This window comes from Ambystoma mexicanum, chromosome 2q, assembly GCF_040938575.1.
Source record: "Ambystoma mexicanum isolate Mex_15411 chromosome 2q, UKY_AmexF1_1, whole genome shotgun sequence".
In the NCBI taxonomy this organism is placed as follows: Eukaryota; Metazoa; Chordata; class Amphibia; order Caudata; family Ambystomatidae; genus Ambystoma; species Ambystoma mexicanum.
The window spans coordinates 424,194,625-424,219,571 of NC_090924.1; the positions used below are offsets into that span (position 1 = coordinate 424,194,625).

The 24,947-nt window shown below is 44.6% G+C and overlaps 1 protein-coding gene across 1 annotated transcript in view; it reads right to left on the reverse strand.

The window, feature by feature from the left end:
* The window catches only part of LOC138568750 (uncharacterized), an 810,508-nt gene that overhangs the window by 663,408 nt on the left and 122,153 nt on the right, over nucleotides 1–24,947 (reverse strand). Inside the window, exon 3 of the mRNA XM_069646535.1 lies at nucleotides 18,603–18,696. Coding sequence (XP_069502636.1) covers nucleotides 18,603–18,665 — 63 coding nt within the window. The 5' untranslated portion in view covers nucleotides 18,666–18,696. The remainder of the gene's footprint in view (nucleotides 1–18,602; nucleotides 18,697–24,947) is intronic.

Genomic DNA, 24,947 nt, shown 5'->3' on the forward strand with positions numbered 1-24,947 from the left:
CTACCATGATTTACCATGAGGACATTCTCCTTGGCCCATACCATTCCACTGCATTGGAACTACTGCTTTCGTGTATCCACTCAACTATACCTCCACAGCTTCAGTACTTTGTATATTAACCCCTTAAGTGCTAAGGACCAGTATGCTCGTTCATTTTGCATAGGCTTGATTAAAGCTTCAAAGACAGGTTTGGACACGATTCAATTTAAGGCACTGAAGCACCTTCCATTAGGCAAGGCACTCTTCCTCTGAATATCTCTTCAAACGGGTCAGCTGCTATGCTTCTCTTGTCTGTTTACAACCACAAGACTTTCAGTAGGTTATGTAAGCAGCAAGGTTTTCCTTCCCCAACTTTTCCTTCGCCTCTTTGCCACTGTTAGTTACATAGTTACACAGAAGCCGTGGTGCCATGCTCTTGGCTTTAGGTAATGCTTACACACATCTATCTTAGGCATGGCTGAACATCTATTGGGCTCCAAGCAATGGTTAGACCAGTTTCTGGCTTTAGGAAAGGCTGCTGTTACTCTCAGTAAGGGAATACTCTTGGCTTGGGCAATGTATGCACTCCCTCCAACTGCAGATACCATTTCTAACATTTGTGATTTAGAATTTAGCACCAGGTTCTAAGACCCACTTTGTGGAAAGTTAAATGACACAAGGGTGGAGATATTGGAGGATCTCACACTGTTAAATAACTTCATTAGAAAGTGAATAAGTCCTGTTCTGCCAGCTAACATACATACTGAAGGCAGTAATGAAGATGAACACTGCTTGCATGGGTCTACTAGAACCCAGGCAGACATAACATTAATCACTGATGCCTTGGGAGGATTTAAATTCTTAAATTAAATAACAGAATTAAAGACTTTTCTTTCTGTATTACTTTGTGGAGTCCTTCCAATCCACTGACATGATCCGGATACTTTTGTCTGAAATAGGCAAGTTGGCAAGAACTAGATTTTCAGGAACACAGCTTTCATGATCAGCAATGCAAGGGAAGGGTGGAGAATCGCTATTCTCTAGGATTCGAAGATCTGCTGTTTGAGCAGTTTCCAGCAGTAGAGTACTGAGAGCATAGGACATTGCATTGTGTCACAAATAGGTCCACTGCAGGATGACCCCATCTGCTGAAAATCCCTTTTGCCAGCGACTGCTTTAATTTCCCACTTGTGCAGTCCTTGAAGATGGCTGCTTCAGTGTCTGCCATAATGTTGTTCCCAAAAGGACACTATTATGGGGAATGCTGGATTTCACACTCCCTAATGTGTTCCACTAAGAGAAAAAGATCTAGAGAGGTCATCTCCTTGTTAAAAAAAACTCCAGTGTTATTGTCTGTATTTTAACCATCTTCTCCTGAATGGAAGGAAGAACAGAACATGAGAGGAAATACGATTTCTCCATTCCAGAACATTGATATGATCCATTTTGTTCAAAGCAATCAAACTCCTGTGAATCTGAAGTTGAAAGCAGTACCTCCCAGCCCATGCAGTACTGGCTAGTCAGTGTTGGTGGGGTATGCCAATGGTCTGGGGGTTACTACGAGCTCACCTATTCAGCTCCCAAGAGCCCAACAACCCTGCCCCCACAACAAAGAGAGGACTCAGCCAAGCGAAAGTTAGAACTGTCGTTTATTACAAAAACCAACAGGGGTCATACAGGACATTCAAAAATCTTTGCAGTCACTATTCCCAAACCCGTGTCTCCCTGTTTTGATACAGAATTGCATCGCAATCTGGGCCCTACCCAAAATACCACATGTACTAACTGGGTGCTCAGAGTGGTATACCCTATGGATTGCCCTTATACATCCTACTCAATTGGTCCTTCCATGTCAGGTGGTTGGCCTGTCCGTTCCCAATGAAACAATCTATTACATTGTTGCATGGTTGCAGGATTACCATTGTCCCGTGCCCTCTGCCATCCACCCCTGGATGTCTGTCCCCTGATTGGCTGGAACTGGTCTCCTCAGGCCTAGGACCCAGTTTGGTTCTCAGCCCTCTGCGCACCTTTTCAAGGGCGATGTGAATGACTATGTGTGCCCAATGTATCTGATAGCAATACCACATTTGCCTGTGAGAGTGCTCTCCATGTTGCAACATTGTTAACTTGTTCATGTTTCACTTTATGTCTTTGTCACTAGGAAGTGCTCATCTTCCCACCACGGGTGAATAACCATTGTCTAGCTCGGCCGCATCACGTGGTTGAGGACCACAAAATCGAGCCCTTCCTGGCTTCAATTATGAGGATGCATTCTGTTTGTCTGCAGATGGCCCTTTGTCATCTTAAGTTCGGAATGCACTGCCGATCTCTGAAATTGGCTGTCAGCTCTGGCCTTCCTGCTTTGTGCAGCCTGGTTCTGCTTCTCTCTCATCCTTTGTCCTGCAGTTTGAGGCTTGCGGTTTTCATTATACGTATACTATGGTTTTTGCACACTTGTATTCACTATATTTCCTATAGTTCAGTTATATTTGGTCCTGTCAGACTCCTTATATGATTCTGTCGTTCCCATAGGGTTAATTGCCATATGCATCTTCAAGCTTGCTCTGCATCTCTTTGTTGCCTTGTGTTCTGCGCTTCTGCATTTAGCTGAATGAGAAAAATAATAAACGCTTTTGACAGCATGTATATGTATCCGTCCTCTATCTACAGAACTGTGTCAGCATGTTCTTTGTGTACATGAGTGTCTGTTTGTGTAGAGCTGCGCATGTTTGCGAGTGTACTTCATGACTAACGTGGCTATGTCGTGGTGTCACTAATGATGTCAGAACAGTGGTTTCTCTGCATTTTAGTCAGCATCATCCATCATGGCATTTGAGTCCATGGCCACTGTTGAAGCACCTGTATCCATAAAGGCATTCACTGGATAAGGTTTGAATGGCTGTCTGAGAGAGTACTTCTCTGCATACATGTCAGTCACTGGTGCTCCTGTGGGCTGTTTGAATAGTGAGTGGCTTTGTGCATTCTTGACTCTTCGGGCCCTCATGTTCATGAGGACAAAGGGGGGCATTCCTGGGAACCTCGCTTCATCAGTCATTCGGGAAACTTAAGGAAAAGGTGGACAGAAAGGAAATCCATCCATAAGGTCCTCTGACCTTTGACCAAGATCAGGGATTCATGCATTTTTGGAGACAGTAATCAGTTTGGACTGATATTTCTTATGTCAACTCCAGTTCAGAAAGAGATGGCATTTCAGTTTTCCGGTTCACAACATGGCAATTGAGAGCAGTCTGATGCATGATGCCATCAGTGCTACAACTTCTGGAACCACCAGGACACTGTTTTCTGTGTTTGAAATGTATGTATGGTTTGCTGCAGGCCCAGATCTCGCTCCCTTTGTGTATAAGCTTTGCTCAAGGTGGTGTCCCACCAGAACAGCGCCTGTAAATTGAATCCATTGTGATGGGTCCATATAGGACTTTTGGACATTTTCCATTTATGAAGAGTGTTGCATCTGTTCTGCACAATCAATCACAGTGGTGCCAGGGATACGGCTCAGATTAATCAGTTGTCCAGCTGTGTAAAAAGATGTATATAGAGGAGGCAAAGATGTACTACCACCAAAGACAACAGTTTTGGGAAAGTCCAGGAACTATATAGTGTCCGAAGGGGAGACAAGTTTATTGTTCATGATAATCCCCTACGATTAACCTCTGAAATTGGCAGTGCTCTTTACAAAGAGGAAAGAAGAATATGGAAGTAGGCTTTTTGTAGATCTGCTGATGCCACCCAGCCTCCTGCTGAAAATCGGAGAGATTTTGAAGATGATAACACGTAGAATGTTCATAAAGGGTCATAACAGGTTTTATAACCTATGGGTTTTTTTGGGGGGTGGTGAGAAAATGGGTCACAACACTAAAAGGACCCAAGTCTGTTAAACATTTCTGGGGCTTACTGACCATCAATGGACACAGAGATATTTGTCTCCTAAGATCTTGCGAACTAATGGGATTCAGTAACTGCAATAAGAGTCAGTTATATATGGGCATGATGTCCTTGTAACGTACATTTGAAACACTAACAGAAAGCTACAAACTCACATCTATGAACACCATAGTTGATCAGTAACACATTTTCAATAGCCCCTATAGCTCAACACTTTTTCAATCTACATTGCACATCAGAGACCTATTTAAGGTGGTCTGTACTGAAAAAGATTAACAGGCAGATGCCAACACAGCAGAAAGGATTCTAGTTTGTATGGAACAAAATGTATTTTATGGAACAAAAATGTATTTTATGAAAAAAAAAAGAAACTGTAGGGCTGTACCATTCAGCCAAATGCAATGTTTGTAGATAACTATTGTGGCGGGTCAGAAGAAAGAGTAGGACAGGACACAGACATTTTAAATGCTTTTATTTTAAAATAACAGTAAAGGCCTATCTTGCCCTATTGCTATAGGGGAATTTCCTACCTAACTAAATTAAACGTATGTGTTTGTCTGAAATCAGGAAGTAGAAAATCAAAAATGTCCTCAATCTGAACCCTAAAGCTATCTGACTCTGCCACTAATAATACTAACTAAACTAGGCCAAAGGAATCTCTCTCTTCTGGTGGCCAGCCCTTTGCCAAAGTCTTGCGGCTTCTTCCAGGGGTTTTAAATGTCTCTTGTATCCCAAAACTACTACTTAGGATGATCTCCTCTGGTAATGTAATGTCTTTTTCATGCGCTCCTCCAGCTCTTCTCAACTGTTGGTGGGCCTTGTTTTCCTAATCAAGTGACCTTAATATTGTTCTCTTGAGTATAGTTTCTTTTTTTTGTTTTTTTGTTTTATTGTACTTGGTTCAACTGTATTTGACCAGGTTTTACAAGTAGTTACTGCTGTCTTGTTTATTTCTTTCGTTCATGTGGGCATGATCCAATTAGCAGGACCAAAAGTCCTTCTTCTGCATCTGCTTTAGTTGGAGTGCCGGGTTTAGTCCTGTGTCCAAGTCAAGGCTCTGAAGGTATTGTCCTACTGCAATTACTGATTTTGTGCGTAGACCACTCATCAGATGGTTCCACAAGCATTCTTCATCTAGACACTGCGTCTCTGAAAAAGTGGCCCATGTGGATCCTTCTTTTTGTTCATAGGCCCGGTCAAATAAGGAGCAGATGCCTAACTGTGTTGCCCTGATTACAGAACCGACAGGTGTTTTGGCTGGAACGTAGTCTTATTGCCAGTACTTTGTTGGTTTTTAATAGATTGAGCCGTGCCCACAAGAAGGTAGATCTCAGCTTCTTATTTGGAAATGTTGTCACGTATTCCATTGGTTCTTTATTTTTTGGGTGTTGATTGGTAAATGGGTGGTGAGTTTGTTTTTCGCTGCCATTTCAAGAGTTTTACTCCAGTCTGATTCTTTCAATCTTCTTGCTGTTTTCGTTGGATTGTTTTCGAGTTCCATCACTGAGCTTCCTATTTCCTTTAGAAGTGAGCAGTTTCTTGATGCCCATGTGGACAGCATTTTGTTGGTTCCCCTGTACATTTCGTCCAGAATGTTCTCATGTATTTTAGTTTTGAAACTCAGATCTTTCTGAAGAGCATCAGGCCATTCAGGTCTACGGTGCCTTTTCAGGAAATCAGGCTGAGTTCCCTCTGAATTGAAGCCACTGGTGTAGAAGGGGGCAGGCTTAATATTTTCCTCCAGAAATATCCTTCGAGTTTATGCCATGTGTCTGTCGGAATAGCTGGCATGGCTTCGGCACCATAGATGATTGCTCGTACCACCTTCGACTTATAAAAGTTTAATGACGCTCTCAACGAAAAGCGGCCACATTTTTTGTTAAGAATCCTTGTCTGTGTTGTCAGACTTTTGATTTTAGTGAAAAGAGTTTCTTGCATCGGGGCCTCTTGTTGGTTTGTGTTGATTGTTACCCTCAAATGCCTGAAGGACTTGACTAGATGCCAGATGATTTTTTCTTTTCTCTTAGGGTTTTTCTCTAGAGTCATGACTTTGGTTTTGCTGGAATTAATTTCTAGATTGTTAGATTTCAAGTAGGTGTGGAGACCTATAATTTGCGTTGAAGGCCTACTGCAGTTTGGTCAATCAAAATAATGTCATCCGCGTACAACATTCTACTTATTTTTTCTTTTCCCACACTTAGCGGGAAGGCTCTGATTGTTTTTTCCGAGAGCTGGTAGTCTCTGATGTATGCGTTGTACAGAGCTGGTGCCAAGGGGCAACCTTGTTTGACTCCTCTGAATGTGGCTATTTCTCCGGAGAGTTGGCCCGCACCACTAAGGTGCACTCTCATGGATGTACCGATTATAGCTCTTTGATGGGGCTGAGAATTGCTGAAGGACATTTCCAGTTTTTTAGCTTCTTCCATAATTGGAGGGCTGGGAGTTAAGGGTGCAGGAGTTCCGAACAGCTTAGAAAAGTAGGACACCCATTGTTTCTCCCCTACGCTATTTAGCAATGCGTCCTGTGTAGCTTTCCCGCACAAGGCTATTAGTGACCAAAATACTTAGGTTGTTTCCCGTAAAGGGTTGTCAGCATATTTTCAGAGGCTTCTTGGTAAAGAATGATTTTATACGATTTTAGCCAGTTTTTGTATTTCATTGTAGCTTTTTTGGCCGCCTCTTTATTTTCCATTGTGGGGAATCTTTTAGCTCTCCTGATTTCCTTCCGCATTTCTTTCCTTTTTACAGTCAGGAGCAGATTTTTAGTATGACAGTGAGTCTTGTTGGATTTGCTGTTGTGCTTCAGTTGCTGGTAGGGAACCAACAAGGGGCAGTAATCTACCTTAGCCATTCCTGAGCTCTCCATGTCGTTTGATTTTACTTTTAAATATCGTTTTGTGATTGCTCTTATAGAAGCAGAGTTGAATCTCAGACGCATGCCTCTGTTGGTTATTTCCATCTTGGATGACATGTGTTTTCTTCTGATGAGGTCCTGGTTTTCTGGAGTTGCCCAAACAGCCATCAGGAGATTATGGTCACTGATTTTTGTTCTAGTCAACTTGAACGATGTCACCTTAACCAATAGGTCTCTAGACACATATATATGGTCCAGTGTGGCTTCACGGCCTTCTTGGTCCCAAGTTGGAATGTTCGGCATGTTGGGGGACTTTAAGCAGTGCAGATTGTGCAAGTCTCTTCCCTCCATATAAGACAACCACAGTTTCCCTCTGAGGGCTGGGTCACAAGGGGTTGACCCTGAGCCACCAGTCTTGTTGTTGATTGCTCCCAGGCTTGCATGCTCCCTTTGCTCTAGGTTCGGTAAGGTGGCATTGAGATCGCCGCATAAAATGATGTAATCAACTATAGTTTCTTGAACACCTTCCTTTTTACGATCTGGGTTGTTCCTCTGACTTATTAGTTTGGAACGTTTCCCACCTATGAGATGGCTTTATCAAGTTCCTACTTTCTTGGTGTACTTCACTTTGTGCTACCAACTTCCAATATGTTTCACAGCTTTTCTTAAAGGCGCTCCCCACTCTTTAACAATTGTCCCTCTTGAAACCCTTTCTTGGGGTTTTCTCTCAATATCCCCAAAATAGTTGTTTCTACTCTCTTAACGATTAACAACTTTTTTCCTGCTTTTGAATATTTCTTCCGCTCTGCTCCTACATGTATCACAATCATAGTCTCTGCTTATTTATTTGCTCTCCTGGCGGTCGCCCGCTCCTCCAACACAACCTTGTGCCTGCATCAGCCATGGGTGACTTTGCTGGGCTCACGCTCGGGTAGGTCAATTTCCTCTTTTCGTTTTCGTCTCTTGGTTTTTCGGATTAACCGGTCTTGGTTTCTCTGCATCTCGCTCCATTCCGCGAAGAGCAGCTGGTGGAAGATTTCCTTGCTTCCTATTATGCAGGCATCTGCATAGTTAGGAGGGCCCCTGCCCCACCACGGCCCCAGCGTGCCACCTCATTCCACCTCTTCAGACAGTTCCTCTGATTCCGTCCTGACACTGGTTCTCCAGCTGTCTGCTATGCTGGTCCTCCGGCGTCTCCAAATTACCCTTGCTGCTTCTCGGAGTGCCATGGGCTCTGCGGCAGGACTCAGCTCACCTCTCCTTAGCATTCTGAAGTCAGAGGGCTTCCCCTGTGTACCGTTCTCTCTCCTCCAAATAGGATAACGTGTTGGTTTCCACATTACCTACAGCCAAACAGAAGGAGGACACAGTGTTTTGTGTGCACGGCAGTCCCATGTATGCAGATAAAGCATCATGCATAGGGAGTTCCCATTGGGAATTGGAGTCCTTTTCCTCCAAGGGGTAGTCACTCCAGGTTAGGTCCCACTTGCCTCAACCCCAAGGGAGGGTCTTGCGAAGCAGGCTCACCTCCCTAGACTCAAAGGTTTTTTTTCCCCCTTCGGGAGAAGGGACAAATACTCCTGATTTGCCACATTACATACATCTGGATAAACTCTGTGGCTCAATGAGTCAGGTTCATTTTCCTCGTTTTCAATGTCAGTTACCTATATCCATTACAAAATAGGACCAATAACACCTTGCTTACAGGAAATTCTGCATATTACATCCAGGAATGGTGCGGGGTGGGTGTGGTGTGATGACATCACGTTTATCCGCAACACAGTAAAAACATGTACCGTTATATGATTAGGTCACATGCCATTTTTGCATGGATTCAGTTAAGTATGATAACACAATCTCATTGTTTGCTCAGACACTTAGGCTTTACAGTCAGACTAACTTTTAGGTAAGTGGCTTTTGGTATTTTTCAAGCCTCGTTGATCTGGTATAAACCATTCTTACTCCAGGGTATGCTATTCTAGAATGGAGATCCATTGGCATTTGTATATGTTTAAAAGGAAAGAACACTTGTGGTGAAACTACATTGATAGAGGGATGTTGAACTTGGAATCATAATCATCTAGCCTACCTAAAACGGTTAGCGGTTGAGACTTTGTATAGGATGCATTTCTCCAGTATACCGCTGTGCAAACAGAACCAGGTTGGTAAAGTGGGAAAGAGTCTGCACACACCACACACAGGGTGGATAGTGCAGGAACTCTTTAAAGCACAATTCAATGACAGAGTTTCTTATTATGTTTTCCCATTTAGATCCAAAGACACCAATTGGGGAGCGGGTCTTAAGCGGTTCTGTGGCCACATATACAGTTAGTGGGTATGGGTCTTTAGTTTTATAAGGACCGAGGTATGAAATGTTTTCGTTGTCTTGGGAGGATAGCTCAGGGGCAACGTGCTCGCCTTGGAAGCAAGACGACATGGAGCACCGCAGGTTCGATCCCCGGGTCAGCGCTTAGAAACCTCTGGGAATTAAGCGCGTTATAAATAACATATCATATCATTCTACGTAATCTTCATGATACTGTAAATGTCATGTGGATCCAGCACAAGAAAGTGTCCTAGTACTCTATGCAATGTTTTTCATTTGTATTTTTAGAATGCAGTACTTAGCTGACTTGGTTTTGTCTTGAACATTTTCCAAGAACACTAGCAGGAAAAAAACCTGCTAGGTTGATTTTTTAAATCTGGAACACAGTTTTGTAAGGATTGTATCAATCAATGTAATGGGCAATCTTTAAGAAATTAGAACATATTTTTCTACTTGTGTTCACATGAAATTATATGTAGGGATTTTTACAGAGCCTGGTATAGAATGGATATTGGCAGGGGTGCACTGACAGAGGTTGGGGCGCACTGAAAGTCAATAGGGTTGGGGTTCTTCCAGTGCAAGAGCTGACAGAAAGGAGATATGTTGTGCTTTGATACATATGCGGTTTAGGCCCCTTTCAGCCTATTCAATGCAGAAGGTCTCTGTAACTCTTTTTAGTACTATTATCGCGGATGCCAGTAGACCATGCATCCTGCAAAAAATCCTAGCCAGTTGCACCAGATTTGATTGGACTAGCAGGTCAGTGGTTTGAATGCTTGTCACATCTCTGGAGGATAACATGCCATGCCTTCATCTGCATCCAGGAGTGGCCTCATGCATGAACTGAAGTCACATAGAGGGAGTCAAAGTTATTGAGGTGCACGTTGCTCGCTCTCCTTTACATTGAAGAGAGTAGTGCAGGTAAAAAAAGATGTTACCCCCATGAACTTTGAAAACATTTGAGGGGCCAAAGTGAAGACAAACGCAAGCACTGCAAACTGGTAATGAATGCCTCCCTCTAAAAAATAAAAGTGTTTTCAATTTAGTGGAAAATGAGAATACACAACCTACAGATCTAAAGAGACTGAAGGACTTGGTAAAGGGTCACCATCTTGAATGGGTCCTTCTGAAGAAGCCAGTTTAGAAACCTCAAGTTGGCCGTGGGCCCGAATCCCACCCCATCCCCTCTGGGAACAAGGAAGCAACCAGAATACCAGTCTTTCCCCCACCCAGCGATAATCAGACAAGCTCTAATGCTCCCTTTAGCAAGAGCTGAGAGATCCCTTGCAAGAGGAGCAGTCCTACAAAGGTCATGGTTAGGGCTATGGGGGTTAGGGGTGCAGATTCTGAAAAAGATTAGAGGCAGTAGAACTGGATTGGGATTTCGAGGGCCCAGTGATCAAAGGTTAGAGCATCCCACGATTTAAAGAAAAGTCAGACTGTGCCCCCAACAGGACATCTGGCACATTTAATAATTCTTTGAAATGCTTTGCGCAAGGGCTGCAGTAGCTGCAAAAAGATTATCTTCTCTGCTATGGTAGATTCATTTGACCAGGGCTCATCCCTCTTTGTGGTTAGGAGCAAATGCAATACCAGCTCCATTACCAATTGTCTTTCCTCACTAGTACTGGATAATACAGTCCAGAACGACATGCTCATGGCATGGCTAGGCAATCTGTGGCTTGCCAGATATTTTAGCCAACAAATCGCATCATCCCTTGCCAGTGTAGTCAATTATGTGGGATCATGGTTTTCATAGGCCAAAACATCTGGAGAGCTGAAGGTTTCCCATCTCTGCTCTATTTATAATGCAGCTATACAAAAATGGCACATCCACGCTACCCTCACTCCCCCCCCATTCACTCTGCCTTAGCCATACTTAGATGCAGTGGGGAGAAATAGAACAATAGGAAATTCCTTTTACATATATGGTTAAGTGCATCTGTCAGTTAAGGCAGTAAGTAGCCTAAATTCCAAATTGCACACAACTTTTCTAATAGTGCTTAGCGCTCAGGTAGGATACACATGTGGAGAGGCTTAGCACTAACAATTGCCCATCAATTAGTTATTATTAGGATTACTACCTTTTTGCTGTCCTTGGGGCACTCGGATGGGAAAGATGAAATATTAGAGGTTCTATGACTTTGCTTGGCAAAAGTCTGCTTATCCTTAGGGGAGGGGGCAAAGATGACCCTTTTCCCTGAGCTCCAGGCCCATGCTTCTACTGAAATATTGATCCCCAGGCCAATAATGATCATTCCCAGTCATAATCACACCAAAACGTTGGGGCTTTCCATAGGGACATTGGAGCCCTACAATATACCCAAGTATGCGGTGAGACAAGTTCCTACTGGGATGCTGCATGAAATGCGACTGGAGTGGAGAGGAGGATCCAGCCACTGCTATATTTCTTCACTGGAGCTTTTCTTGGCCTGGCCTTCTCGCAGATGCCAGTAAGCCCAGAGAAGGGGGAGTGCAGAGAGACAGAAGAAAAGATGCTGTGCGAGACTAACAGAGACTAACAGAGACAAGGCATAGGGGGGGCTGAGCGATAGATCAACCAAGTAGGAGTAAAACTTGCACCTGGGTTATATGTTTTATTCTCACCCAGCCACACCATGGGGGCATATGGGGAGGAGATAATGGCAGCAAACTGATTTGCCTGTCCACTGGCAGGCACTGTGGAGTGATAACCCTGCTTATAGTAACATGGTGGATGGAGGATTGCACTTGGCTGCTGCTGGAGATGCCAAGCAATATTGAGCACTAGTGAATCGGCAAGTGGACTCATGGATTCTCTGGCTTAAGGGATGAAGCCTCCTCTACATTACAGTAGCACACCAAGGCTTTATGAAGCCCAAACAAAGGAAGACAAAGATGCGTACCCAAATGCAATGTATACAGAAATTGCTGGGGGTGATGATTAGGTGTGACTTCACAGGGCCTCTCAAACCATTCCTCATCATATGGCATCAAGAAAGTGTGATGGGCAGCACAGAAATTCCCTCACAAGGCAACTCTGAATCCTCATTGTTCTCGCACAGGAAGCACTTGATGTTATTTATAAAGGATAAGGTCGATCTTCAAAGAAGGATTTATCTCAAACCATTTATGTCAACAAACAGGAAGTAAACGGGCTGGGCAAGAGAGCTGCAAAGAAAACGACATAGCCAACTTCAATCAATGACCTCCCGTATATGAAAACTGAGCACAAGGCACTACGGAACAAGTGTGAGGACTTGAAAAATCTCTCCCACAAGGAAACATAAGAATACAATTCCTGAAGGCAACTTCTGAAGGGACAGATATGCAGCAATGTGTGCAGGGCCTTTGTTCCATCATCTTGAAGTTAGACTGTGAGGAAATGCCATCTGGCAATGCTGCAAAGCCCTGGTTTTAAAATTTTGTTTTATTAACAAATAGATTGATGAGGGTAATTCCATCTGAAAAAGGAGTAATCGGCCAACCAGATTTCCCCTTTTTCTGCTGACTTCATGCCAAAAGCATAGTCCCCTCGTGCCCGGCTGCTTCAGTCACCTGATCTGTGGCACCCACTCTACTCATGGCACAGAGAAGGTATGAAGGTCACAAGATGCCCACATGACAGCCACAGAGACAGCCTTGTCCGCATTTAAGATATGCCCCCGTACCAGAAATTATGATCGTGATTCACCCATGCTGGTGGCACGGTAAACTCTAAATAAAAGCTATGCCTACATCTAGGCATAGTGCATGGTGCTACTTTGATAACAAATGCCACAATACAATTGATACCGCACATGTGTCATCTCCTGGAAGCCAGCTCCACTATAGAAGGTGATGTGTATTCTGGTCAGCCGGGTGTAGTCTGCCAAATAGCAGGGGAGGAACTTGGAGGCTTCTCTTTGATCTCTTTGTGAGGGAAGTTAACATGCTCCACCCAAGACCGTTGCACAGCAGGCTGCTGTCCTGGGCCCAAGAAAGGGAGTATAGCCATTCAAAAGGAGTAGCCTCACACTGCGGTACTGCATTTTTAAAGGCCTTTGTTCTTAGTAAGAAAGGAAGGGGGCAGGATTATGATGGGCAGGCAGAGCTCTGGTCAATGGGAGAAGATTTCCACCATCTTGATCCTCACTGTCCCTCTCTCTTTCCTGTCCCTGCACCTCCTCTGGAGCAAAGCACTTTGGGTGTAACAACAACAGCGCAAGGTCCACTGTGTTTTGGAGCAGGGATTGTGCCACTAAGGCAGGCAAGCTTTAGTCCAATCACCTGAAGACTTTTGCTCTTAAAAGAAGGGTTTTCCACTCCTTCTGGAGATTCATTTAGTTCATCTCAGATCCTTTAAGGCTGCAGATTAATTCTAAAGATCTCACTGGACTCCCTTTGGGAGAGTTCTACTCTCCAAAGCCCTCTGCCTGAGATGACGAGGAATCTTTCAAGACAGAAGGAACATCTGTCCCCTACCACTCACAGAGCACATCACTTACCACTCTGCACCAGAATCTCATGAACTGGGAGAGTAAACCCTGAACAGGAATCATCCGATCCTCGAGTCCCCCTGGAAGGGCCTCACAGCAACCTATGGAACAGACCAGCCGAAGCTCCCTGTTCACTGCACCGAACCGGTCGCTCCATGTTCAGCGCACCTGGAACAAGAGGGAAGTAGACAGTGCTGGTAGGTGTGCTCCTCCACCATGCTAACATGTCTTTTCACCTTTCACAAGCCTGACACAGCATCGTGTCCCAGCCAAAGATCGTCACATGGAAGGCGGAAGCAACTGCTGAACACCAGGACCCGAAAGAAATACTGTAGACTCACTTGCCAACTCTAACCGGGGATTACAACCATGGCACAGTCCAGCTAGCCCTTGAACTGCCGCCTCATCGATCACACATTAACATGCCCAAGATCACCACTTCGACAACCATTGCTGAAGCATCACTCAATGACCCCTCCCAGTGGCTAAAGCCTGGCAAACTGCAAAGCATTCCTGGAACCTGCCAGACCTGTATGCTTGAATAGCCGCACACAGCACCTGCACAGCACCCACATTCACCCCTACTCAACGCTCACTTGCTGCCACGGCCTCCATGATCCTACGTGCCCGAACTGATCCTGATCAGCTCACATCAACTTTCGACCCTGGATCTGACTGCGTCAGCCCACTAAGAAACTGAATGCAGCTTCTGTTGATTTTGAATCACATGAATCAAAGCGAATAGATTGTAAGAAACAAGCGCAAACTGGGAGAGGAGCCAATCCACCCTGTAACCTCCTGAGTTGTCTTGGGTCATGGTTATGTTTTGACCAACTGATATGGTTGCATGATACTCAGAGGTTCTTTTCCTCAAGTTCATTTCTCATTCATCTCTTGTGGGCTGCACGCTTCATGCACATTTCTGTGGGTGAGGGCTTGGCTCCTGTTACAGTCCTGTCTGTCCACAATGATGCCTGGTTGCCTGTAGGTTTGGTATTCTGTGTTGAATGTGTGAAGTGAACAAGGTTGGGATGCTTGTTTTATTGTGTGGGAAATTGTTCATTAGTTGGGGCAGGTGTGATGCAAGATTGGGATCAGTGAGTGTGAACATTGCTGCAGAAATGTGAATTGTTCAGTGTTTGTGTTTTTACAAAGACATCTTTATGCAGGAATGGGCTGTGGTATTGACCTCTCTGCATCACTTGTTAGGAACAAGACCATTGCCATTGGTGACAACCATGGCTAACCTGTGGACATGGCATGTAAGGTGGCTTAATTCCCTTTGAAAGAAATACAAAGTCGTTCAACAACTTAGAAGAAACTACCCTAATATATTGTCCTTAGAAGAGATGCATTTAAATTTAGGAGATGAACACCTGGTGAGCTGGCTGCATGGGCTACAATATTAGTCATTATCCTATGTGCCAAGTTAGGATGATAGGAATTGCAATATTGGTCCACAAAACATTCCCTTGTGTAACTGACAAGGGGAATGCCTAAGGGGCTTTCTATCTGTTGGTTAAAAGGTAGATTTGTGGCTGCAACATGAAGGTGGCCTCTGAATACGCACCAAACCAAAAAAAGAAGACTTATCTAAAACAATTTTTTTTGAGTGAACTGTACAACTTCAGTGAAGATGCAGTCTGTGCTGGACACCTGAACTTGGTTATGGAACAAGCCATCTAATACTTAAACTGCAGCAGAGGCAATGTCTGCAGCTCTAAAAGCACATATACCTGAGATGGACCTTATAGATGCATTGAGTTGGAAACAACCACAGGTCTAGGTCTTACTTTTAAACACACATCCAAAAATGGTACTCAAGGATTAATCATGTCCTTTTCTCCTCTGGTCTTCTAAGGAAAGCAATCGCCATGGAAATAGGGATGATCATAGTTTGCGACCATGTTCCGATTATGGGGCCATTCACTTTCAAGGATCCGCAGAAGAGTAAAAAGTGTGTGGAGGCAAGAGCACTACCTGTTACAAGATTCGGTAAATAGGGGTAATATCCTAGAAATCATTTCGATTTTAGTTAAAGGGAATGAGAGCTTGGTGACGGAACCAGCACTCGCTGTTGAATATTATGAAATCGAGTTTAAGGTAAGGCTGTCATTGCTATGCTGTAAGAGGAAAGCTTACAGAGTTAGTCTCATGGGGAATGCAGAGGAGGGCCAGTGATGAGTTGGAAAGAGCACAAAAGAGACAAGGCAGCTGTTTAATATAGGTGGCTGTTGGTGGTAAACGGGCAACTGGTCACGTTCCTTGCTAAAGGATGAAGCTATACGTCTCAAGAGTGAACAACGCTTCCAGGATCTAGTTAACAGATCAGCATCCATTTTCACTAGGCAGCTTAAGGCAAGGCAGCAGAGGGAGAGAACCAATAGTGAGGGAAGAAGGAGGATAAAAAGGGGCACATCAAACAGAAAGGTAATGGTTGTTCAGGCGAGGTCGATGGAGGAGACGGAGGATCAACTTACCAAGCAGAGGAAGGGCAGTACAGGAGAGCGTGGATTGCTAAAGGAGTGTGCAAGATGAGGTATTGCTTGGTGGTAGAAAGTGGTACTTGTGTGTGAGTGAGGCTAATAAAGGGAGAATAGGGGTAAATGAGAGTGACAGAGTGAAAGAAGGGTGGTTGAGGGATGTGCTATAGGTGGAGTTTAGAGTAGAAGTAAATGTGTGGAGAAGGAAGAGCAGTTGGGGTATTAAGAGAGGAAAGTAGTAGTAGAGGTAGTAGTGTGGCAAGGGGAGAGTAGTATTAGTGTGGAGTGGAGAAGGTAGCAGTAGAAAGTAGAGGAGAGTAGGAGCAGAGAAAGAACATCAGAGGTACAGAAGAGAGGAGAAAGACAGGGAGAAACAAAGAGGAGTGGAAGGAAGAAGGGGCAGGAAATTTGGAGGGGGAGTATACAACAGAACATCAGGGTGAGGAGTACAAGGGTTTGAAACGAAGGGACTAGGTATGACCTGATTGTCTGGAAGGCACCTCTTCTTGTATAAACTGTATTGTAGGAACTAGGTTATAATTGACCTAGATTATTCCGAGGGTGGGATAGATAGAATGGGTGTTTGCCCTTAGACCATCACAAACATGCAAGTAGAGATTTAGACAGTAGAGGTTACCAATCCCTAGAGACCAAGCAGGGATTGAGGGATGCCTGTGGTAGGCCCACACTAAACAAGATAGAAAGGATTAACAAGCCATGTTTCAATCTCTCTAACAAAAACCTGTAAACTCTCTTCGAGAGTTGGTGACATGGTAAAATATGGTCTTGATGCCCTTAACGAAACTGCCATACGTTCTCAGAAATGACTCGCCTTGCTTTACAGCTACATGGACTCTATTTCGCCAGTGCTCTGAGAATGATTTAATAGGATGAGGACGGTCAGCCCTGTACAGTTGTGAGCAAGCTTCAAGCCCTTCATATATTTCACAACCTTGATTGGAAAGGTAAAATGTTGCTCTTTTCACGTTTGTATGTTATAGCAGGGGTTCAGCTGTGGAGGGAAGTGAGCAGACGTTCAATGATGTTTGAAAACTAAGCTGAATCTGGAATACTGTTTTAAACTGATTGAGGCTTCAATAAAAACTCTTGAAAAACAAAATTGGGGAGCCCCCAACCCCTGCCATTTGCAACTCTTTCAATGCATGAAATTGAAAGGCAGGAGTTTCGTGTCCAGTCCCGCCATTACGAGTTCTGCCCTTAGAGATTATAGCACACAGCGGGTATGCAAGGGAGTCCGGGGGTGCTACACCCCCAGGAAGAGCCTCAGTGATTTCCCATAGAGTCGATTTTGGAGAACGTGCCAATTCCCATTCAGCTGCACCATATAAAAACTGTGGCAAAACCTTAGCAGAACATGCTGTGAATGGAGGATACCACAGAGGCAACGCGCTGGTTTTGGAAGGAAGACCACGCTGAGCAACAGAGGTTTGAATCCCAGATCTGCACTTAGAAACTGAACTCAAGTATGGAATTAGGAGCGTTATAAAAACTGCTTGTCATGAGGGAGCCCTTGTATAGCTGCCAGAAGGCACATTACATTTGAAAAGCCCTCAGTTGTAGTCAGGCTTTAGTAGCTATTTGATCAAAGTGTTAAAACCATGTTTTCCGGGAGTCCAAAATCACTCTTAAGTAGGTAATTGACCGATCATGCTCCATTTGCCTGCCGGTAATTCACCAAAGAAAGGATGTATTACTGGATTCAAACCTAATCCCTTTGGACTAACAGTGATTCATGATTAACTTATTTTAAGCTGCATGGATATAGATAGAATGCAAGTCTCTCTGTAATCACAACGTTGTTTGGGTCAACAATACAGTGCAATTCCCAACGGTGAGTAGTGGAACAACCACGCAATATAACTTTGGTGGATTCAATCTGCATGTGACACTGCTTTGGGAATTTCTTGGATGCATAAACTAAAAAGCAGAGGTTCCAATGTGCATCCCTGTTGTACACCTGCTTTGAAAGTCAGCACAGCACACAAATAGAGAACAGAATTCCCCTGTCGGGTCTTAACCCAGGTGTTGGTATATCATGATTAAGATCCCAAAACCTATCCCTCAGCTAATCAAGGGCTAGACAAGTCAGTAGTATTAAACGCTGTCTGGTAAGTGGTAAAACAACAAGTATAGTAGAAAGCATTTGAACTTCACATCCCCAAGTGCCAGACATGCTAAAACACTGTCTGTTTCCTTCACACATTTTACCAAGCATCCAAAGAGTGCCGTTGGCTCATTGAAGAATGGCCGAAAAGAGATGCTCTTATCTGCCTATTACTCTCAGTTGTGCAGCTACACACCACAGTAATGTCCCCACTGTGCCTGAAAACATGCTTGCCAAAATATGCTGTTGCCTCTGTATTGTTCTGTCATTACCTTCTGAAGATTTCGCCAATACTTGAAATGTGGATGTTTTAGAATAGCAACTGATTTGTTGCAAAAACAATTGTTCCTCTAATTTGGTTATATCATGGTGCAAGGCAAAGATTTTAAGGGAATGTAGCGTGGAAACAAATATTGGTGGTAATCAAAACTGTGTTGTGGAAAGGTAATGAACAAACATGTGGGCAAGAACTCACACTTGTATAACACCCCTTATCCATACTGGCTCTGCTATTCTTGTATAGCTTGCTGGTCCTCATCTGCTCGAGCTTTGTGTCAGATTTGCTGTTTCTGCGGAAATATATAAGAAAAGTAAAAACATATCATTAGTTCAATGGTTTGTGAATTCCGGCAAAGTAACTGTGATGCTCCACAGTGGTGCATCCAAAATCCACGTTCTGAGATAACTTTCTTGCCCATATTTAAAGCCCACTATCCCACTAGAGACTGCCAGTTCACATTACTGCATAACAAATGCATTCAACCGCAAGCCAATTGTACACAGGATTGCAACCGTTGTCTCCTGAAGTTTTGGACTCCAACTACCATCAGCCCTACTGAGTATAGTCAATGTTGTGGCCCACCTGGTGCTTTATTTGGACTGTGCTGCCTGCAGCCTTGGATATTTAAAAATAGAAGGATTAAATCAAATTCCTGAATCATAAAACCATGTTTAGAGTGGTGTGATAAAAAAAAGTAATTCTTTTTTTTTGTTATTCCCTTTAAAAATGCTTTAATAAACAGTTTTGAACTGTACACAGTTGTAGATCATTTTGCCAAGAAAAATCACACCAATATGGACCTCAAATGGCTGGTAATACAGAAAGTTACTGCCACCATCAGAGGGAGAGACATTGACAGAATATTAACTTGTTTAGAACAGAAATGCGTGCACAAATTAAATTCCGCCCGGTCAGGTTTAAACATTTGCGTAGAGTGGAAACACTTCCTGTAATTGAGACAATGCATCCACTCCTAATTGACCTCATGTGGCACTGCTGGACCTTGTGACGCCACCTTATTTTGCAAATATGTGCCTTTTCCTGTGTCACTGCTAACATAACCACCATCAATAATGGGGCATTTCCTGACCACGAGGCCATTTACGTCATAGTTGGCACCACTGCACTTTGGACTATTCCTGGAACTTTGACCGTGCAGATATGCCCAACAGTTGCTTACTGCAGTACCTACTGCTCACTTTGTGTAAATATGTATCATGATATGTGTCACCTAAACATGTTGTTATGCTCACACCATCCATTCCATTTCTTTACCCATCTTTAGCAGCTCTGGGCACCATTACCACCACACCCTTGACTCCGACCAATCAGCATCCTAGCCTGGCAGTGAGGCATCCTTCGCCCGCCTGCCTGTATATGGACAACCAATCTGAGCCACGCATCATTTCATGCGTATGCGTACTCACCAGTATGCTCTCCCATGACTGAGTGTGTTCTTTACTTTGACTTTGAAACCAGGCGCTAATTCCGGTCAGGCACCCTCACGGGCAACCCGGCCTCGCGCACCTCATCATGGCCGCTCGCCCCATTTAATCGCTGTCAGCTCCCCAGCTCACTCTGTGCGCAGCCAGGGACCGCGACCGCTGACAGCTTGCTCTGCAGCGCTTATCCTTAGTTTTACCCTAGGTGAGTACACGCGCATGCAACCACTACAGCCATGTGATCCCTTGCACCTATTTCTCGGCTGCATGTCTCACTTAAGAACGGAAGCCAAGCCACCATTTTAGACTTTCACCTTTTTCACCCCAGCATGACATCCTATACTGGCGATCACGCTAATCCGCTGCCTGGGTTTTTAAGGTTGTAATGACTCCCTTTAAGCATCACGGACGTTTTGACACCGCGAGCACAAGGTATTCGCACTTCTGTCCATTTTTAAGTCATGCTCAGACCTACCTCCTCGTGAGATACACATGTTATGTTACCCATCCGTGATTATATCCGCCACACCTCATCCGTGGCCATTTGTGACCTGCACGCCTCACCAGCCCTTACGTGCACCATGACACTTATTATACTCCGAGGCCCGCAAACTGAGCCCCTTGTATCCATTTTTTCCGCAGCCCCTCGCGCTTGCGGTTGACTTTGCGTATTTATCACGCCAGCCTGTCCCACCCAAAATTTGCGCGGTAACAGACCTCCTTAAGGTAAGCTTTGCTCTTACCCCTTTTTTAACCCTTAGTTGCTCCCCCACTCTTTATGGCTTAATACAGCCCTCATGTCCTTCCTACTTTAACAGGAACGGCCACCTCTAGGACCTCGAAAATCCTCCAGTGTACTCCTGACACTGCTACTCCCTGAGCCACTGCGCTCCCAAGTTCCGGTAAGCACCGGTCCTTCATGTATTTAAACCTCTACCTGTGCTAGATACCCACAAATGTTCCCACTCCTATAACATCTCGACTGTTTATCTCAACAGACCTCACAAGATACTTCCTGCTTTGGAATATCTCGTCCTGATGAAGGCCACACCATCAGAGCTCATCCTAGCTCACCTTCTGGCCGAAACACTGTTGTGTCGACTGTTATATTGTCTGTGTTGTCATTGTTCAACCCTACATTGTTTTGATGCATATGTGCTGATTATTACATGCTATCACCTCACTAAATCCACTGTTCTCCTTCCCAAGGACCCCTCAGTGGATGTGTAAGCATTGGAAAGACGCTACAAATATTTGACATTTGTCACTTACAAATTGGTCACTATACCTGAAAAATGTGTAAATACTGTTGTATCATGTGTAACTCCTAGTTAAGTGTATCTACAAACACTTAAACTGCAGTTTTATTAAAAATCTGACTGAAGTACTCAGAATTGTACCGATACATTTTTGTCAGAATTCATTTACAGTAACGTGTACACACTTGCCAAGGTGTAACCCCCATAAGAATGTGTTCACCCTTCGTTCATCAGCCAGGTATCCCATGACCTTGCTCATTTTTGCTCTTTAATACGTGACTACCCACCTGGGTAGAGCAAGCATCAACCAGGTGCCCTTTTTGATAAACATCCTGATCACCCCTGACATCTTGTTACCAACATTATAAACACAACCCCTTGTAGGGACTTTTCATCGTCATCAATGACATTTGTGATTTCATCTTTGATGTCCTGTGTATTTGTCCCAACACTGCACAGTGGTGGAACGAGTTATGGTTGCTTAGCTTACCATAGCTGGGGAATTTCTGGGGGCTTTCAGTTTTACTTGTAACCATAACGTCCCTTTAACAACGTTTTTTCACTGAATATATGTATATATATATATGTATATATATGTGATACATTACTCACCGTAATCGTATTTCTGATGCTTGTATCTGCTTAGATTCACATGCTGTGCATAGGCCGGCATCTAGTGGAAGCTGCAGAGTATTACAGTTTGTTTTTCGAAACTCGAAAATGGGCGTCGCCACAGGGCGAGCAAGTAATACTATCCCTAGTGTGACGTCCGCTGTACCCATGATCTCTCACGCATCTAGGACCCTCAGATTGTATTTTTTCTGACATGAGGTAGCATGAGGAGTAGCGTGTGTACAGATTATCCAAGCAGATAGATAGAAAGATAAGACTACAAGCATCCATGCGCCTTCTCTCAGAGGGGAGGAAGGGTGGGTCGCAAGTGAATCTAAGCAGATACAAGTATCAGAAATACGATTACGGTGAGTAATGTATCCCGTCTGAGGCTTGTGGAATCTGCTTAGATCACATTCTGTGCATAGATTAGCGAGCAGTGTTAGAAGAAGGAGGTGGGATGTGAGAAGGGTCATGAGCAAATAAATGTCTTAGAACCGCTTGTCCCACTTGAGTATCTGTCTTGGAATGAGTGCCAATTCAGTAGTGCTGAGTAAAAGTGTGAATAGAGCTCCAGGTAGCTGCTTTGCAAATGGTGTCAAGGGGTACATTTGCAATGAAAGCCAGAGTGGCCCCAATGCATCTTGTAGAGTGGGAGTAACACAGCTGGATACAATGTATAATCCATTTAGAGAAGCACCTTTAGAGACGCAATATCCCTCTCTGCCTGTAGCTACGGAGACAAACAGTTGGTCTGTTTTCCTTAGCGGCCTAGTTTTGTCTACATAGTATAGGACCGCCCTATGCACATCTAGGGTGTGTAGTTTCACCTCAGCAGAACTTTGGAGTTCTTGGAAGAAAGCCGGAAGCTCGATGGACTGGTTAACAGGGAATTTAGAGATTAACTTAGGTGAAAACCTAGGGTGTGTTCGTAAAACCAGTTTATCCTTATGAACAGTAAAGAAAGGATCCTGCACTGACAGAGCCTGAATTTCACTGACCCTTCTTATGGATGTAATGGCTACTAATAAGGCAGTTTTATATGTCAGGTGTTTGAGAGTGCTTTTATGCATGGGCTCGAAAGGGGGGCCCATGAGTTTAGCAAGCACCACATTAAGGTCCCATCCTGATGGTGGGTTAGAAATTGGAGGGTGGAGTCTCTTTACCCCTTCCATGAAGGCTTTAACCACTGGTACTTTCCACCACAACACCTTGTTATGGGAGGTGGTGTATGCTGACAGAGCCGCCAGGTGTACTTTCAGTGAGTTAAATACCAACCCTGCGTCCAGCAGGTGGAGCATTTAGGTGACAATAGTGGAAGGAGTGCAATCAACAGGGTTGATTTGTTTATTCTGACACCAGATCTTTTCCATTTGTCAAAGTAGCAGTGCCTCGTGTTTGGCTTCCTAGATTCTTTTAGGATGTCCATACATCTCTGAGGTAAATTGAGATGTCCAAACTCTATGACCTCAGGAGCCATGCTGCCAAGTTCATTGAGCTGGGTTGAGGATCCACTGTTTGACCTTGGTGCTGGGACAGTAGGTTGTACCAGCACGGGAGTCTGATGGGTTCGCACACTGCTAGTCTGCGTAAGTGTGGGAACCACGGTTGCCTCGCCCACATGGGAGCAACTAGGATGAGCGTCATCGATTCCCTGTGCATCTTGTTGACCACCTTCCTGATGAGAGGGGTTGTGGAAAAGCGTACGCAAACATCCCTGACCAGTCCAGCCACAGGGCGTTCCCCTTGGAGTCTGGCTGCGAGAACCTGGATGCGAATCCTGGGCATTGCCTGTTTTCGCTTGTGGCGAAAAGGTCTGTAGTGGGGGAACCCCACTGTGAGAAGAGTTCTTCTTCGACTTCTCTGTGTAGACAACATTCGTGTTCTCTTGGGAGGGGATCTCTGCTCAAAGCGTCCGCTAGTGAATTGAGATCACCTGGAACATGTTGAGATGACAGGTAGATGTTCCGTCTGAGTGCCCATATCCAAGTTTTCTGGGCAAGCTTGGACAGATTTGGCGAACAAGTCCCTCCCTGCTTGTTTAGGTAAAACATAGTCCTTGTGCTGTCTGTCAAGATCTGCACTGACAGGTTCAGCAGGTGGGGCTCGAACGCTTGAAGCGCTCTGAATACTGCAGAAGCTCTAGCAGGTTGATATGATTCTTGGCCACTGTGTGAGACCAGAGACCCTGAGCTGTGTGGTGAAGAAGGTGTGATCCCCACCCTGACAGGGATGCGTCTGTTGTGACTACAGCCTGTACCTCGGGACGTAAAAGGGTTTCCCCTTTGAGATGTTCTCTCTTGTCCACCAGTGAAGACTTTGTACAAGTGTTGGCGAAACGACCACTAGATCGTCCCACTGACCACTTGCCTGAGACCACTGTTTCGCCAACCATTCTTGTATGGGACGCAAGCGCAGGCGCGCGTGGGGGACCAGGTGAATACATGAGCCATCATGCCTAGCAAAAGCATCGCTTTGCGCAATGTTATCTGGCGACCGGGCTGATATAGAGGAATTTGCAGCAGTAGATTCCGAATTCTTTCCTCTGATGGAAAGGCCAACCCCTCTTGAGTGTTTAGGGCAGCTCCTAGGAACTGTTTGGAGGTGCTTGGCACCAGGCTTGATTTTTTCTCGTTTATGGAGAAACCCAATTCGAAGAGGAGGTCGATTGTTCTCTGAATGTTTGATCTGCAAATTACTGGGGTCTCCCCCGTGATGAGCCAGTCGTCCAGGTAAGGGTACACTGGGATTGCCTCCCTGCGTAGATGTGCCGCCGCCACCGCCAGTACCTTGGTGAATACCCTTGGAGCCGAGGCTATACCGAAGAGCAGCACCTTGAACTGGTAGTGCTGACTGTCCAACTTGAAGCGCAAGAACCTTCTGTGCGCTGGGAACATAGAAATATGAAAATAGGCATCTTTCATGTCCAATGTTGCCATGTAATCCCCCTTTTTTAGGAGGGGGATTACCTCTTGGAGAGTAGTCATGCGAAATTTTTGGGGCTTGACATACTTGTTTGCAGGGCATAAATCCAATACTGGGCGCATTGTCAAATCTTTTTTTGGCACAAGGAAGTAAGTTGAATAAATACCCTTGTTTACCTGGTGTCCCGGGACGAGTTCTATCGCGTCCTTTGCTAGAAGATTGACAATCTCCTTGAGGAGGATCTTCTGGTGGTCCAAGGAATGTACTTTTTGACGTGGAGGGTGGTACGCTCTAACAGTTCT